This window comes from Aptenodytes forsteri, unplaced genomic scaffold (assembly GCF_000699145.1).
Source record: "Aptenodytes forsteri isolate BGI_AS27 unplaced genomic scaffold, ASM69914v1 Scaffold146, whole genome shotgun sequence".
Classification (NCBI taxonomy): domain Eukaryota; kingdom Metazoa; phylum Chordata; class Aves; order Sphenisciformes; family Spheniscidae; genus Aptenodytes; species Aptenodytes forsteri.
Window position 1 is genome coordinate 3,462,312 of NW_008795128.1, and position 16,363 is coordinate 3,478,674.

Consider the following 16,363-nt stretch of genomic DNA (forward strand, 5'->3'; position numbering starts at 1 on the left):
AGAGTGTAGGACCCCTTTCTTTTTTTAAAAGAATAATCTAGTTGGACTTGTGTAGATTTTTTTTTTTTTTTTTTTTAATCTCACTGTAAGCATGCTTCTTCTAGCTGCAGTAGCATCTAGAATCTATGGAAAGATATAAACCAGAATTTCCTTCTTGTTTTTCATAGCTCAAAGAAAATGAATGGCACACTGGATCACCCAGACCAACCTGATCTAGATGCTATCAAGATGTTTGTGGGTCAGGTCCCACGGAGCTGGTGTGAGAAGGATCTAAGAGAACTTTTTGAACAGTATGGTGCTGTCTATGAAATCAATGTCTTGAGGGACAGGAGCCAAAACCCTCCTCAAAGCAAAGGTGAGGACTTCTGTACTTCTCACGTGAGACTTGGGGTCTCAGCTGCTTTACATAGTTACAATCTTAGCTGTTTGCTTATTCAGACATCCCTATGTGTTGGAGCTCTGTATGACCAGGTGTGCATGCAAGCCCAGGCTTTATAGTCTTTAAGTGTATGTGTCTTAATTATACTTGGACTGTGATCCAGTCATTAGCTGAGCTGAGGAAAATCATAATTTTTTTTTTAGAGCTCAGAAGTAATGGGGATTCTTGAAGAGTATGGATTATAATTGCAAAGCAGAACATCAAATTAATATTGTGTTGCTCCAGAGCATTATTGTGATGCTATGGTATGACCAAAATGTTGCTGGAAGTGTCACAGTTTCAGATAAAATATAAAATTGAGGTCTTAAGTATTTGATGTACACCAATGACTGTGTACATCAAATCCTAACTAAATGCTGCACCTGGATTTGCAGTTCAGTTATATGCATTATCTTATTTCCTGTGAAACTAGGTAAGTTTTTGGTACTAGCAAATAATTGTTGAGCTTGATAATGGAAGAGGCCGACAATTATTTGGCAGATGTATCTAAATGTTTGTTTTAATGGTGTATTGGTGATGTTGGGTCAGTTCTGAATATATCCTATTGTATTACACTTAGAAATCTTTTTTAAACAGTCACATTCAGTAGTACCTACCTATTTCAATGTCTAACCTCTTCTACTTGTCATACGTTTTGCATTGGAAGAATAGAAGTGGGACTTGCAATTTCTGTACAGCATGTCAAGATTCATAGTGTTCTTTCTTGGCTAGCATTTTGTTTCAATTGCAGGGTGCTGTTTTGTTACATTTTATACCCGTAAAGCTGCACTAGAAGCACAGAATGCTCTTCACAACATGAAGATCCTCCCAGGGGTAAGAGAAGACCCATGCTTTCTTTGCAACTCTATCTTGTTTTTCTGAGCTCTGGCACCACTGATGTACAAACATATGTTATCTTGCCCTCAAATCATGTTTTAAAAGAACTATTCAAGAGAGCAATGTCATCAGATTTGTATGACAACAGATCTTAAGGGAATTTTGGAGCATTTGGGAGAATAATATGGTAGTGAAGTGGGTGGGCATGGCTCCTATAATACTCTCTGTGGAGGAATGATGGCATATCATTAGGAAAGCTTTTCTTTCTTCTAGAAATCTATGTATTGTTACATATCCACTTCTGTAGAGGCAATGTAGGCTACCATTTCTTTCTTCCACAATTCTTATGGGATGTATTTCATATAGTATAAAGTGAATGCATATAGGATTAAATAATCTTTTTACATTTCAGATGCACCATCCTATCCAGATGAAACCAGCTGACAGTGAAAAGAGTAATGGTAAGCTGTACTAAAGTCTGAGTTTGGTGGCATCATTTGTGCTAGTAGGGAAGCTTGAGGATTTTCCTTTTGTTGAACAGCTTCTGGTGAAGTCATCTTGAATTGGAGACCTGATTTTTTTTAAAGGAAAAAAAAAAAGTGTGTTTTCAGTAAGAGGTGTCTCTAAAATTCCGTGACTCGGTATCTCCCGCTGCTGCTTGTGGTAGAACCATGTTGTCAGTTAGGGAAACATCCAGTGAGTTCTTCTTTGTACTAAGGTGGTTTAAATCTTTGTTGGGGACAGGGACAGTGGGGTTGAGTGCACCCTCAGCAAGTTTGCAGATGACACCAAGCTGAGTGCTGTGGTTGATACTCTAGAGGGAAGGGATGCCATCCAGAGGGACTTGGACAGGCTAAAGAGGTGGGCCCGTGTGAACCTCGTGAAGTTCAATAAGGCCAAGTGCAAGGTCTGGCACCGGGGTCAGGGCAACCCCAAACATGGATGCAGGCTGGGCGGAGAATGGATTGAGAGCAGCCCTGTGGAGAAGGACTTGGGTGTATTGGTGGATGAAAAACTGAATATAAGCCGGCAATGCGCGCTTACAGCCCAGAAAGCCAGTCATGTCCTGGGCTGCATCAAAAGAAGGACTAACAGGTTGAGGGAGGTGATTCTCCCACCCTACTCAGCTCTCGTGAGACCCTACCTGGAGTACTGTGTTCAGCTCTGGGGCCCCCAGCATAAGAAAGACATGGACCTGTTCGAGCAGGTCCAGAGGAGGGCCATGAAGATGGTGCTCCAGGGGGCTGGAGCAGCACCCCTATGAGGACAGGCTGAGAGAGTTGGAGTTGTTTAGCCTAGAGAAGAGAAGGCCCTGGGGAGACCTTATAGCAGCCTTCCAGTACTTAAAGGGGGCCTACAGGAAAGATGGGGAGGGATTCTTTATCAGGGAATGTAGCGATAAGATGAGGGGTAACGGTTTTAAATCGAAAGGGTGTAGATTAGATATTAGGAAGAAATTCTTTACTGTGAGGGTGGTGAGACACTGGAACAGGCTGCCCAGAGTGGTTCTGGATGCCCCCTCCCTGGAAGTGTTCAAGGCCGGATTGGATGGGTCTTTGAGCAACCTGATGTAGTGGAAGGTGCCCCTGCCCACGGCAGGGGAGGTGGAACTAGATCATCTTTAAGGTCCTTTCCAACCCAAACCATTCAATGATTCTATGAAATCTAGAAATGCTTTTTCAAGTGCTTGACCAATTTGAAGCAAGGCCTGTTGCAGCTAGGGTGGGAGTCAAAACTACTTCTTGTAGTATACAAGGGAGATTGAGAATTCACAACAGTTTAGTAGAGAAAAAACTGAATATTTCTGCACATCGGCCATTTCAGATGGATTAAGACCTTTAGCATCTACCATTGGGTAAATGATCATTTACCCATGTATTTCCATTATGAGTTTATCTATGTACATACATATATGCTCAAATGTGTATGTGTCTATATATATTGCTGCAAGATAAGCAAAGAAAGTGTTTAGCATCTTGTAGTTTCAGCCTTTCTAGGCTTGGCTGAATTTTATTTTCTTCATTTGCCGTTGCTACTATAAGATTAGTGTTGTACCATGAAGATGATAATCCTGGTTCCAGAAAACTTACCTCTTAAGATAATTGAAAACAGAAGATTGGATATACGGGTAACATATAGTAGGAGTAATTCCATCTGCAAATTCCTCCATGTGTATACAAGATATGTTTCTGTGTAAATATATCCAGAAAGGAGTAATTCTTTTGAAGTATTGTTGGGAGGAGAACAGAATAGGTTCTCTAAACTAAAATTGATAGTGCATTATACACACGAATATCCTGGGAAAATAATGGAAAGAGGAAAGAAGTATTTAATGGAATTTTAGGGTGACAGTTCTGAGGGTATTATATAAGCAGCTTTCTGCTCTAAGAGCTTGAAAGTGAACTGGGTACAACATTAAGATTTAATAGTCAATTAAAGTCATGTCAGCTGGAATAGTTTGGAATTTTCCTCTTCAACACCATAGAAGACTCAGCAAGTAAGTTGATTTCCCCTCACCATGGCAGTGAATAGAAGACTTTCTAGTAAATAGAAGACTTTCTCTCTTGAAGCTTCAAATTGTATGACAGCCTTCATCATATAATATTTTATATTGTGCTGAATGTTGTATTTGCAAACTGTTTTGTATTTCCAAATGGTATTCTGCATAATTTGCTTCATACTTTAAAAGCAAGTATTTCAGCGTTGATTAGCATCCTTAAATAAGTAAAACGAGAGGTATAAAGTTCTGCTCTGGATTCGAATTCACCTCACTCCCTTAAATGACCTTAAACTGACATTAGTAACCACTAACTGGAAAGTTAAGAGAAATGTCTTTCTGGACCATTTATTTTAAAATAGTCTGCACACTGAAAGGTATTCTCCAACTCTAATGTATCTAGTAGCATCAGTGTTTAGAGGCAAGATACAGTAGCACACAGTCCGTCGTTCTGATTTGAGGTATTATTTTCATGCTTTTGGTACAGATTAGAATGGATTAGTCTGAAACAGAACTAAAACTGTTCTGTTTTAGCAACTGCTGTTGCTTCCACTGCTGAGACAGGAGCATGAGGAAATAGGCAGATCTAAATTTAAGTGATTGGCATGATAAAGAGGCTAGAAGGAAGCTTTCTGCAGCTCAATTGCTTGTTTAGATACAGTTAGGTATGTTGATAGTCTAAAGATAGAAGAGACTCAAGAGAGGGGATGAAAATAGTCCAATAAAATACATACAAGTCTTCTCTCACTCGCCAGGAACTGAATGTAGGAGATACAGGGAAGTGCTGAATCTGATACATTTTTTTCCTTTTCTTACATTCTTGCAGTTCACAGGCTTGCAAGGGAGAAACCGTCAGCAAAATGTAAACATAAAACATCATAAAACAGGCATTCTTTCAGGTTCATTGAGGTATCTCATATGCATCCTCTTAAATTGAAGAGATTCCATTATTGGGAATCTGGTTTTGACAAGCGCCTACCCTAAATACAAGGGAAATAACTGCAGTTGATGGAGAACACTTGACAAAATAAGATCTAGTAAGCGCGTATTTGCTGGTAATACTCTTATCCTTTGATTTCTTAGCAGTAGAAGATAGGAAGTTGTTTATTGGAATGATATCCAAGAAGTGCAATGAAAATGATATCAGAGTGATGTTCTCCCCCTTTGGGCAGATTGAAGAATGCAGGATATTACGGGGCCCAGATGGCCTGAGCCGAGGTAAGCAGGAAGCTTTTTCAGCAGTTCAAGGTTCTCCACTGGATGCTGCCTTTTGCAACTCAAGGTGGCATTTCAGCTCTTTCTGTGATTCCCACCCCCAAGCCCCCCGTAGGCATTTTCATTTCTTTATTCATCCCAGTAATTGTGGATGTAGTGAATGACTTGGTTCCTTTTTGTTCTTTCCCCAGGTTGTGCATTTGTGACTTTTACAACAAGAGCTATGGCACAAACAGCAATCAAAGCAATGCACCAAGCACAAACCATGGAGGTAAAACAAGTTAGTGGGTGTCAGGAGAAGATGTAATTTGTCAGGCAGTCACTATGGAGTTTGGAGGACTAGAGAGCAGAGAGAAGGATGAGTGCAGTGTGTGTTTCTTTGCAAATACTACTCCTGGACTTTTGTGTTTGTTCTGTTCCTATTTTTAGAGCTCAAGATAGAAACTTCTTCATTTGCAGAGAAAATACCAAAATACAAAATAGAATTAAAAGCAAATGAGATTTTGAACCTTTAATGAAATGTGCTGTTTGAATATATACATATGTATGTATGCATGTGGGGGGAGGGGAATGCTTCCAATGACTGGGTCTTAATGCAGTATTTTTGTGACTGCTGGGAATAGCAAGTATGTAATTGTTTGAATTGCTGTTCGCAGGGTTGCTCTTCTCCCATTGTGGTAAAATTTGCAGACACGCAGAAGGACAAAGAGCAGAAACGAATTGCTCAGCAACTCCAGCAACAAATGCAACAGATCAGTGCTGCCTCAGTATGGGGAAACCTGGCTGGTCTCAACACACTTGGACCCCAATACTTAGCAGTGAGTTTCTGATTTGGGTTCTTTTCATCTCTTCAGGGATTACAGTGTCTGACTGTCTTGTAGGGTTTAATGTATTCATTTTTAGAAGGCTCCTGATAGGTAGGAGCAGGGTTCTTAATCCCCATTTTGTGGATGAGGAGGCTGAAGTTATGTGCTAACAGCTATTCAGGATACATGTGAGTGAGGATTTCAACCCCAGTCACTGTAGCCCTAACTACTGAAGCTTTTTTTTTCCCCTGTCTTCTTTTGTGCTGGGAAGATTTTCTCCATGTGTTACGGCCTCAATGTTTACCCATATAAATGCCTTTTTCATGTCTATCTGGTGACATAGTTCTTGTATTCCTCTTCCATTTTTCCTTTTTCATCCTTTACTTCTCTCATCCTCTTCCAGTGAAAACCTAGAACAGTGCTTGGTGCTGTCCAAATAGAAAAGGTGATCAGGTTGGAAGTGCCAAGCAGCTGACAGTGCACAGAAAGGAAAAAAAAAAAAAAAGCCCCAGAAAATAGAGAGAAACTACTCTCTTTAGCAAAAATGACACAACAGAAGGTAGTCTGCTGTTTGTCAGTGATTTTTGTTGGTTTTGCTGGGTCCCTAAAGGGTGAACTTTTCATAAACTCTGAGCTCTGGCTTATGTGGGTTGCCAGAGTAGCTATGAGAACTGTATTCATGCAATATAAGGTCTGGGGAACAGAAAAGGAAAATTTCATCTCATTCTTGGTGTGGTGTACTGTTGAAATGGGGGCATTCTTTCTTTTACTACTGCTTTAGGTTTGGTAGATTGGGATTTTTTATAACAACACCTAGTTAATGGAGAAAGGAATAGGAAAGCCCTCTAAATAGCTTCTGAGCTAAGGCTTGAAACTTCTCTCATGGCTGCTGTGCTTAAGGAAAGTGGAGGGGGTACCCTCTCACAGTGCTCTTTGGTTTTGGTATGGCATTTGCCATTTGTCCTATGCTGGCAGTGTCAGCTGTAAAGTCTGGCTTGAGTTAGTATATCCTTAGGGATGGCAATCCTGCTTGAGGTGCTTTGAATAGGAGTTCTCTCTCACTACTGATTCTACTGGTTTTGTCTTGGTGTATTAGCTATAAACTTCCCTCAACATTGATTATGTTGAGTGGGGAAAGCATTGTGCTGTTGCTTTGGCTGGAATGTGATGCATGGGCAACGTGGATTTTCACTATGGTGGTGCTCTGGCTGTATTGTGTAAGGGGAATTCTCTTTACGCTTTGCTATGATGTGGTGCATGGGCAGTGGGAGTTCCCTTTGTGACGGCACTCTGGCTGTGGTGTGATGCAGTTTCTCCCAGAAGCGGAGCCAGCCCTCACTCTCACTCTTGTTTTGTTTTTTGGTGTAATGTCTAGCTTTATTTGCAGCTCCTTCAGCAGACAGCAGCTGCATCATCTGGGAACCTGAACACATTGAGCAGCCTCCACCCAATGGGAGGTGAGTTTTTTTTTCTACCAGATGACAAGTTCAGTGGCAAAGAAAAGAGAAGGAGAGTAGAGAAAGTAGCCAAAAGGCTGTAGACACATTAACCTCATTTGAAATAAGTAGTCCTGAGTTTACCCACTCCTTTGGAATGACAGGAATCCTCTGCTACAAGTGTGGATGTTCCTTCTTAATCTTAGTTAACCATTGTCCCCAAGGTAAGTTGTGGTATGCTGGTAATCTCCCCTGCCTCTGGCATTTAAAATTATCTTCCTGCATGGGTACAAAAAGATCATAGAATCATAGAATAGTTTGGTTTGGAAGGGACCTCTAAAGGTCATCTAGTCAAACCCCCCTGCCGTGGGCAGGGATATCTTCAACTAGGTCAGGTTGCTCAGAGCCCCGTCCAACCTGACCTTGAATGTGTCCAGGGATGGGGCATCCACCACTTCTCTGGGCAACCTGTGCCAGTGTTTCACCACCCTCAGCATAAAAAATTTCTTCTTTATATCCGGTCTATATCTACCCCCCTTTAGTTTAAAGCCATTCCCCCTTGTCCTGTCACAGCAGGCCCTGCTAAAGAGTTTGCCGCCATCTTTCTTACAAGCCCCCTTTAAGTACTGATAGGCTGCAATAAGGTCTCCCCGAAGCCTTCTATTCTCTAGGCTGAACAACCGCAACTCTCTCAGCCTTTCTTCATAGGAGGTGGCTACGTATACTTATTTTCATCCAAACAGGTGCATATTTGAAGAATTGTGTTTTGAAGGAAGCACTAATGCATGTGTTTCAGTGATAACAGATTCTTAGGTTTCCCGTTTAAAATTCATTGCTCTTAAATACATCAAAGTTGAAAATGCAATGTTGGAATTGCATTGTACTAGGAATGTGAACTAGTCCTTCATTCAGGTTCTTTAATTCCTTCATTTGAATTACGATTGATTACACCATTGCTGTTAAGGAATTATCAGCTTAATAGGTATGAGCCAAATTCCTTGCTGTGGACTGCTAGTCAGAATATTTAATAAGCATAGCAGTACTGGGACTGCAAATTGATTGTCCCTTCTGTCTTCACAGGGTGGGGAATAATAAAACACATGTTAGTAACTCCATTCACCACATTCTCTAAATTCTTCTGCTGGCAGAAAAACTATAGTTTTGTTTAATACTGAACGCTTTAAGCTTTTAAAATTGCCTCCTGGAGTTGTATGTTAGCTCACAATATTACATGCCCTGTCTGTGCAGAGGTTGATCTAAAAGTGTTAAGAAAGTAATATGTCTTTGTACATCTGACAAACACACCCTTGTGTTGGTACACCCATCAGTAACAATTACAAGCTTTTGCAACGTGTTATGTTTTCAGTTCTAAGAACTTTGATTTATACTTGAGGTTGAGTCTAACCTTAGCTTCTTATGTTTACTTTTTTCATGTTAGACCTCTTCAGAGCTCTTTAGATCTAAGACTCTTGCCAAAAGCAATTTTTTAAAAATCAGTTTCACTAATATCCTGTGTGGTGGTGATCTATAATGGACTTTGTTATGCGCACGATACTGTTTTTTCCCCCTCTTGTGTCTGTTTAAAAGCAAGTGGTAATAAAGGAGAAAAACAGTACAGCAATTCGTGTTAATTGTTACTACAGTAAGGATTGGGGCATGGGGAAGAGGCTAACTAGCTGAGGTTGCCTGTGAAGTTTCCAGGGTAATTCTGTCTTCACTATTTAAAAAAACACCTCAAAAATTGAGAACTCAGACATATAAATAGCATGTTGCATGGTGTTTTGAAAGAATTATTCCACGTCTGTGATTCTTCACAGGAAGAGTTTTAGTTTCAAAGTCCTGTTAATATCTCAGCTGATCTCCTTTCTTGAAATTCATAGAAAGAAAAATTAAGTAGGTAATTAGATCCCGAACTATATCAGACTTTGTAGACAAAATTTAATCTTGATCCTATTTGAAAGCAGATGGGAAAACAATGTGATGATAAGAGGACAGGCGCAGTGCGCATATGCCAGACTGCTTCAGAAAGGAAGCAAGCTGCTCTGTTCTTCACTAGCTCTAACACTTGCACTTTTAACCCTCTGTAGTACAATAAAAACAAAAAATGCAACTTTTTGGTTTTAACTTCATGCTTTTATGTTACAATGGCACCTTGAGAATCTAAATAAAGGCAGAATCCTCTTGTTTCAGGCACTAGATGTGGTTAGGGAAACAGACCCTATCACATAGAGAAAACAATTGAAAAAGATAAAAAAACCAAATGAACTATGCTAAAGGTGGTAGAAGTTTTTTAGAAAATGAGTAGTTTATACTGCATTGCCACTTGCATTCTTATGTTGTCTGTTTACATACTTAATTAAAATCTCAGTTTTGTAATTTATTTGAGATGTGTGCTTTGTCACCGAGTACTTACTAAGCATCCAAAAGATGAGGTGCCACATCTGCCTAGGACGTTTTGATGTTGTTATATGAATGGTGATTAATTTAATTTTGGTTTTAATTTTGTAGGGAAGAATTACTAGGGGTTGTTTGAATTCAGATGAAAAGAGGAGGAATTGTTAGAATAAGCAAAGGTAGAGACAAAAAGGGGAAATAAGGGAAAAGGGAAGAGAGGCAGAATTGGAAGAATGGAGCTAGCCTACCAAAGGATGGCTAAAATACAGAATTCAGAAGATGATCGATATCAATGATAATCCCATGGCAGGAAAAGAGGGCAAACCACAGTGTCAGTACTGACCAGATGGTTTCATTAAAAAATTATGACTCAAAATTAAGGTGAGTCAGATGAGTAAATTGACTAGTAAAAGTTCATCAACACAGGGATACCTTCCTCCCCCTGCAGTATTCCTGGCTGCTTACCCACAACATGCCTGATGTTTCCTATTTTCCTTACCACTTTTGCTTGAGGAGCTGACTAGTCTACGTGTACATTGGCTGATCTTGTGGTCAGGAGTTGCCACTTAACATTGTCTCACAATTGGCTGTTGCTTCTGGGCTGCCAAGGGGACCAAACAAAACGTGCTCATACTCAGCTGATGGTGGGTTAAAGGTGTGACTTTGTGGCCTCTGTGGTGTGTAGGCCTTGAAAGAATTCTGCAGTTATTGCTGTTCCCATACAAAGAGAGTGGAGGGATACGAGACAAGAGGAGGTTATTGGTCTGGTGTCTAGACAAGTTCTCTGGCTGGCAGATGAGCTGTCAGACCTTGGTTTAACTCCCAGTTAAAGCTTCTCTGCTTTTGTGACTGGAGAGAACACTGCTTGAAAATTTCTGTACTCTGGAGTCTACATCTGGGATCGTGACTACCTGGTCTTTTATGGAAACTCATCTATCCAGGCAAAGAAAAACTTCTTTTTTAGTTATAACAAGGAATCGCAATGTAGAAAAGATCAGTAACTAGTATTAAGCCTGTTGTTTTTAAGCTCCTTCCCATTACTTCCTTGTGATGTGCTGAGGTTGCTGGGTCTGTTAAGCTTGGATGATGGTGACTATTACAGGAGAAACTATGCATTCTTCAATGTGTTGCAGGACTGAATGCAATGCAATTACAGAACCTGGCTGCATTAGCAGCTGCAGCCAGTGCAGCTCAGAATACACCGAGTGGTACCGCTGCGCTTACTTCCTCCAGCAGTCCCCTGAGTGTGCTCACCAGCTCAGGTAAGAGACTGCCTATGCTGTAGTGTGTTATGACATGGGTTGCCTTAGGAGTTGTTTCAGGATAGATGTCACCTGTTTTGTCTATCCCTTTTTGTCAGTTTCATGTTGATTCTTTAATAGATAAGCAGTTTTACTAGTAGATTCACTGGCCTTTGTTTAGGGTAGATATCTTTGCTACCAGCAAAGGCTTTTTTACCTGCTGTGTTCTTTCCTCCAAATGGTCAGATTAATTTAGAGTAAAAAGAATTTTTGAGGTCATCATGAAGCAGAAAGGTAGGTGACCTCTTTCCAGTCATGTTATTACAAACTCATCACATATTCAGTTTATCTGTGATTTTAGGCAGGTACTGTGGCAGATGTACCCTGTTCCTCTGGACATGGAGATAGAAGATGCCTTAAGCATGAAGTAATGCATTCTGTGCACTAGAACAGTACAGTTTGTATTCCTCTGGCAGTAACAAAGACAAGGATACTATAACTACCTCATAGAAGTAGAATAAACAGACCCCTAGCACATGTATTGGAAAGCGTTGTCTAGAACTAAGTGTGTGAGTTGCACATAAAAATCAGTATCTTGCTCTTCTGGGTTTTTTTTGTGGTTTGGGGTTTTTTTTGTTTGGTTTTTTGTTTGGTTTTTTTTTTATTTTATTTTAGGTAATGTACATTATCCAGAGAGGCTAGAATGTCCAAGTAGTGTTCTTTTGCTGCCTTATTGTTAAATGTGATCATTAAATGCAACAAACAAGAAAACATGTGCTTACATCAGACATGCTCAGTTTTTACCACAAATGAGGATCAGTATCCTACTCGGTTATTTTTATCCTATTTTCAGTTTTTTCTAAATCCTGACATGGGAAGGGAGACCCTGTATTTTCAGGGTATCAGTTTCCCAGCATCTGCAGTGTGATATGTGGGTTTGGTTTTGGTTTTTGTTTTTTTCATAAAAAGCCAAATTGCTTATCCAGTTTTGAAATCCAGCCTACAGAGTTGACATCCTCATCTGTGATTGTGAGAGACCAAAGGGGGTTGTGGGGTGTTCTAAATTTCCACAGGTAGCTTTTTGTATTGCATAGGACCAAGGAGCTGGACTAAGAGATTATAAAGATATTACAAGGAAAAGCTGTTTAGAAAACCTTATGTCACATGATCAGCAGTTAAACCGTGGGTGCTTTGCACAGTTTTCTACTTAGAGAAGTCCCCAAGAAAGAATTCAGTTCAAAGAGTGTTCTGTTGCTGGACAGGGTTTTTTTTACAGAAACACTTTGTGGTCTGCAATCAAAGATTAAAATTTCAACATTTATCTTGACTCCGAGCTGTAGTATCCTATTCTATAATTAAAAAAAACAACAAAGAGTTGAAGCTATAGAAGAGCTGCATTTATAACCCACTAATGCTTCTTCATTGTAGAGAAAGCATGAAGGTGAATATATCTGAGAATATCTCCCATATTTCCTTATGCAGTAGCAGAGCTGGAATTGTCAGGTTACAATTTGCTGTGACTGGAGTTTAGGACTAAGATTTCCTTGTTGGCTCTCTTGTCTACTGACTGGCGCAGGTTTGTTCTCTGACTTCTTGGGGTGGGGAAAGGGACTGGCAGGTTGTGAAGTTCAACTGCCAGATGTGCTAGAAAAGGCAGAGACAGCCTCTTTTCAGAAGTGTACAGTGAAAAGACAAGGGCAGTGGACACAAGTTGCAACAGAGAAAATTCTGACTGGATATAAAAGAAAAATAAAATTAATGGTGAGAGTGATTAAGCTCAGGAACCAGGTGTCAGAGGGGCTGTGGAATCTTCATAATTTCAGAGATTTAGAATGCAATGGGAAAGGACCCTGAACAAGCTGACCTAACTCAGAGGTTACACCAGCTCTGAGCAGACTATTAGACTAGATGATCCACAAAGGTCCCTTTCAACTGAAGTTATGCTACTATTGTGTGATTCTTTGGGATTGGTTTCCCCTCCGTGAATTTTTGGCTGTTCCACAGCACTCTGCAGGTTCCTTTTCCCTTGATGAGAGACATATCTCAGGACTCTTCCACTTTTGATCATGCTGGTGGAGGGCCTAGGGGGTGGGGAGTAGTCCATTTTTAAGCACCTTCTGTGCTGAATCCAAACAACTTTCTGATCACCAGTCATATCAATAAATGATTGTGTGTCAACAATCAAGTAATCATGATGAGTCATTTGAATTAATATCCTATAGACATAACAGTTCACTCTTCACAGGCTTGTAACGTGAAGCAGTCACTATTGTATTGCTCTTTAAACTTAATTTCAAGTATAATTTTAAAGAGTAGAGATTAGCTTTGTTCAAAAGAAATAAAAAGTTTTGGAGGATATGTGTGGTCAGTGACATCAAACTCTGAAATAGTTTCAGTGCTTTTCGTTAGAGGTATGAATATGTTTCACCTTTTAAAACTGTACTTAAGTCGGGGGGGAGGGGAAGCCTCAATGTGTACAGACAGCATTCAATCTCATGATGCTTCCTGTAATTATACAGCTTTTTAACTCTTAACTCTGAACTGGCTATTATCTCTTATAAAAGCGAACTTGAAATTCTGTTTTGATTAATATTTATATGTGCATTCACACTGTATGTATTCACATAGAAGGCTGTTGGACTCCACACATTCAGAGCATCCCTCCTGAACCATACCTAGACCTCGAAAAAACTCAGGGTATAGCTCTTCAGTACCATGTGTTAGCAAATGCCTTCCTTGTCTGTGGTACATATGGCAACATCTACTGTGATAACCTCTTAAACCTAACTGGAGATGAGATGACTACCAGCTTGACTTCTATCCATCTGTCATCCAAATGTTCACCTGATGCTTGTTTAGACATCTCTCCCAGATTGTCCTCAAATTGCATAATTGGTGGAAAAATCCAGACAATCATTATGCGTAGTTACCTTTTTGATTTTCTTTCATCTGAGCTGATACCTTTTGTGTTTGGGGAACTTGGAAGTCCACACAGTGCAGAGTCTGTGGACTATGCATAGGTTACATGTCAGAATGGTTGAACTCAGAGGTGTTAAGTATTGTTGTTGTGCTGTCTTCCTACTCATTTCAGGTGATTTTTGTTTAGATCTTTCCAAGCAGTATTGTGTATTCTGATGTAGAACAGGATGGAGAAAAACCTTCAAACTTGCAATAAAGCAGCTACTCTTTGGAACTGAACAGACTGCTGCTGCATCCACCTATAGGTAGTCCATGTTACAGAGACTGTGGCCTTAGATAAACTCACTTAAACTGCTAGCTTGTGAAAGGGACATTCAAGAAAATACTACAGAAGTATTTCAGGATTGGAGTGTCTTGTCTGCCATCTTTTTGACTCAGACATCAGTAAGAATTGTCTGCTTCAGAGCAAAATAGAATGGTTGCAAAAGCTGATGTATGTTTCCATTTCTCCTCCTTTCAAAGGCAACCATCAAAGGTCCAGCAAAGACTTAGATGATTTTGCTGACCTTAGTGTGTCTCCAGAAAAATTGTTTTCAGAGACATCATAGTCTTTCTGCTTTTACTGGAACTAATTCCGGTACAGTTCAGTCAGATTCATTGCCTGAATTTTAGTGCTCTTTAGCTCATTGCTTGGATGCTAGATGACTGAATTAGAACAGTCTTACTGTTCCCTCAGTTTACCTACCTCCACAAGTTGGTAGTTGATGTCCAAGTTTCGTTATCTTTCCTAGCTATTCTTTACTACCTATTCAAATTGTCTGAAAACCTTTTCAAGTATTTTCAGCTAGTTCTGTTGGAGTTAGCCTTTTTGACTAGAGGTAACTCAGTAGATAGATTTAAGAAAATATAACCTCAGTACCAAGCAAAAAAAACCCCAACAACCCAGCAAAAACTGCACAGAAACAATGTTAAGAATTAGGGATGGAGTAAAGAACATGTATAAAGCTATATTGGTTTTCCATCCCCATTACTGTGTGCTGTTTTCTGATCTAAAATAATACACAAAAAACAGAAGAACAGAAAGGATGACTAGAACTGTGGAACTCCTTCCCTATTAGCAGCAACGAGGGAGCCTGAAAAATAGAAGACTGATATGAGAGGAGGATATGATTGAAGCCTACAAATATATTAGTGGTGTGATGAAGACGAATAGGGAAAGACCAGTCATTAGATATTTCAAGACAAGAATTACAGGATATCAGGTGAAGTTGTCAGCTGACAGTTCAAAAATAAAAAGAGCTATTTCTCTGCATAGTGCACCATTACCTTGCAGAACTCATGCCTTAGAACATAGTAGAGTCAAGCAATTCGGTGTTCAAAATGCACTGAAATTAATGAGTGAAAATTGTAACTTTAATACAGAGACATTGCCCTTGGCTGAAAAAATGCTAGATTCACAAATTGCTGTATTGGTATATAGACTATACCTAGGAAGTATTCCTTTGTAATTGCCCTGAATTTCTGCTCTACTGTTATTTATCTGCCTCTAATCATCGTCAGAAATGGGGTGCTGACTCAGTACAGCAATTCCTATATACATATGATAAAGAAAATAAACCAAAGTGTTAAATTTTCTTGGTGTTTTCAGTACTAAAGCATTTCTTGTTTTGCTTAAAGAGATTTCTGATAAAGTCAGCTAAACTAAAATAACTGTGTTCAGCTTTTTATAGTGGTTTAAATGAATTTATTCAAAATCACAACCTTTTTCAAGTAGGAAAGGCATCTGTTCTCTCTTTTACTTTGCTCTTTAGCCTTGGCTTCATTCCTTTTTTTTTCCCATACCACTACTATTTTATTGCTGGGTTTGGTTTTTTTTTTAAATGGTGTTCTCATGTCAAATGTAGTGTCTTCCTGAATTCTGCAGATTAGCAATGAAGTGTTGCAGAAACAAGTGATATTCTAAAATCAAGGCAGCTGTATCATTTCTGAATGCTGGCTTTTATTCAGCCAGCTGTGCTATTTTTTTTCTACCAACTTGAGGGTTATACTGTAACTTGTTTCTGTATTTTTCCAACATTTAATATGCTGCTTATAGTAAGATGGGAATTTTCTCCTTTTCTTCTTCAGAGTAAGCATCTTAAAATATAGTTTGAGATATTGTCTTCCGATTTCTGACTTAAGAGAGTTTGTCTAGAACTTTTCCTAGAGGAGGTTTGTCATTTCCTCTGTCAGTATAAAAACTAAAGTGATACGAAGTGCAGTGCTCTCGGTTCTCATGCAGCTTTTGTTAGGTACAACTACTTTTGTTAGGTACAGCTTTTGCTGGGGCTTTTTAGGCAAGTTTGCTGTATTCCATTTAAATAGTTACCATATTCCATTCCAGCAGAGACTTTGTGCCACATATATGAAGTGGTGAATATGTAACGTGTGTGAATCTGCTTGAAAGATGCTAACAATTCTTTTCAAAGTTTTAATGGACGTACGCACCATAACTGAGAATCACAAAAACACGAAGGAAACTGAAAATGCCTGAATTTCAGTTCTTCTGTTACCCACTTGGTCAGAAAGATAATTTCCTCTTGAAAGCAGACTACAAGATA

At 39.5% G+C, this 16,363-nt stretch overlaps 1 protein-coding gene across 8 annotated transcripts in view; it reads left to right on the forward strand.

Moving 5' to 3' along the window:
• The window catches only part of CELF1 (CUGBP, Elav-like family member 1), a 43,611-nt gene that overhangs the window by 16,147 nt on the left and 11,101 nt on the right, over positions 1-16,363 (forward strand). For 4 of the 8 annotated variants that reach the window (XM_009277487.1, XM_009277489.1, XM_009277494.2 and 1 more), the window contains exons 2-9: positions 168-355; positions 1,170-1,252; positions 1,668-1,716; positions 4,836-4,970; positions 5,159-5,238; positions 5,624-5,785; positions 7,149-7,230; positions 10,737-10,865. In XM_009277487.1, coding sequence (XP_009275762.1) covers positions 178-355; positions 1,170-1,252; positions 1,668-1,716; positions 4,836-4,970; positions 5,159-5,238; positions 5,624-5,785; positions 7,149-7,230; positions 10,737-10,865 — 898 coding nt within the window. In that variant the 5' untranslated portion in view covers positions 168-177. The remainder of the gene's footprint in view (positions 1-167; positions 356-1,169; positions 1,253-1,667; positions 1,717-4,835; positions 4,971-5,158; positions 5,239-5,623; positions 5,786-7,148; positions 7,231-10,736; positions 10,866-16,363) is intronic. The other 4 variants (XM_009277492.1, XM_009277491.1, XM_019471604.1 and 1 more) reach the window with 2 other exon arrangements.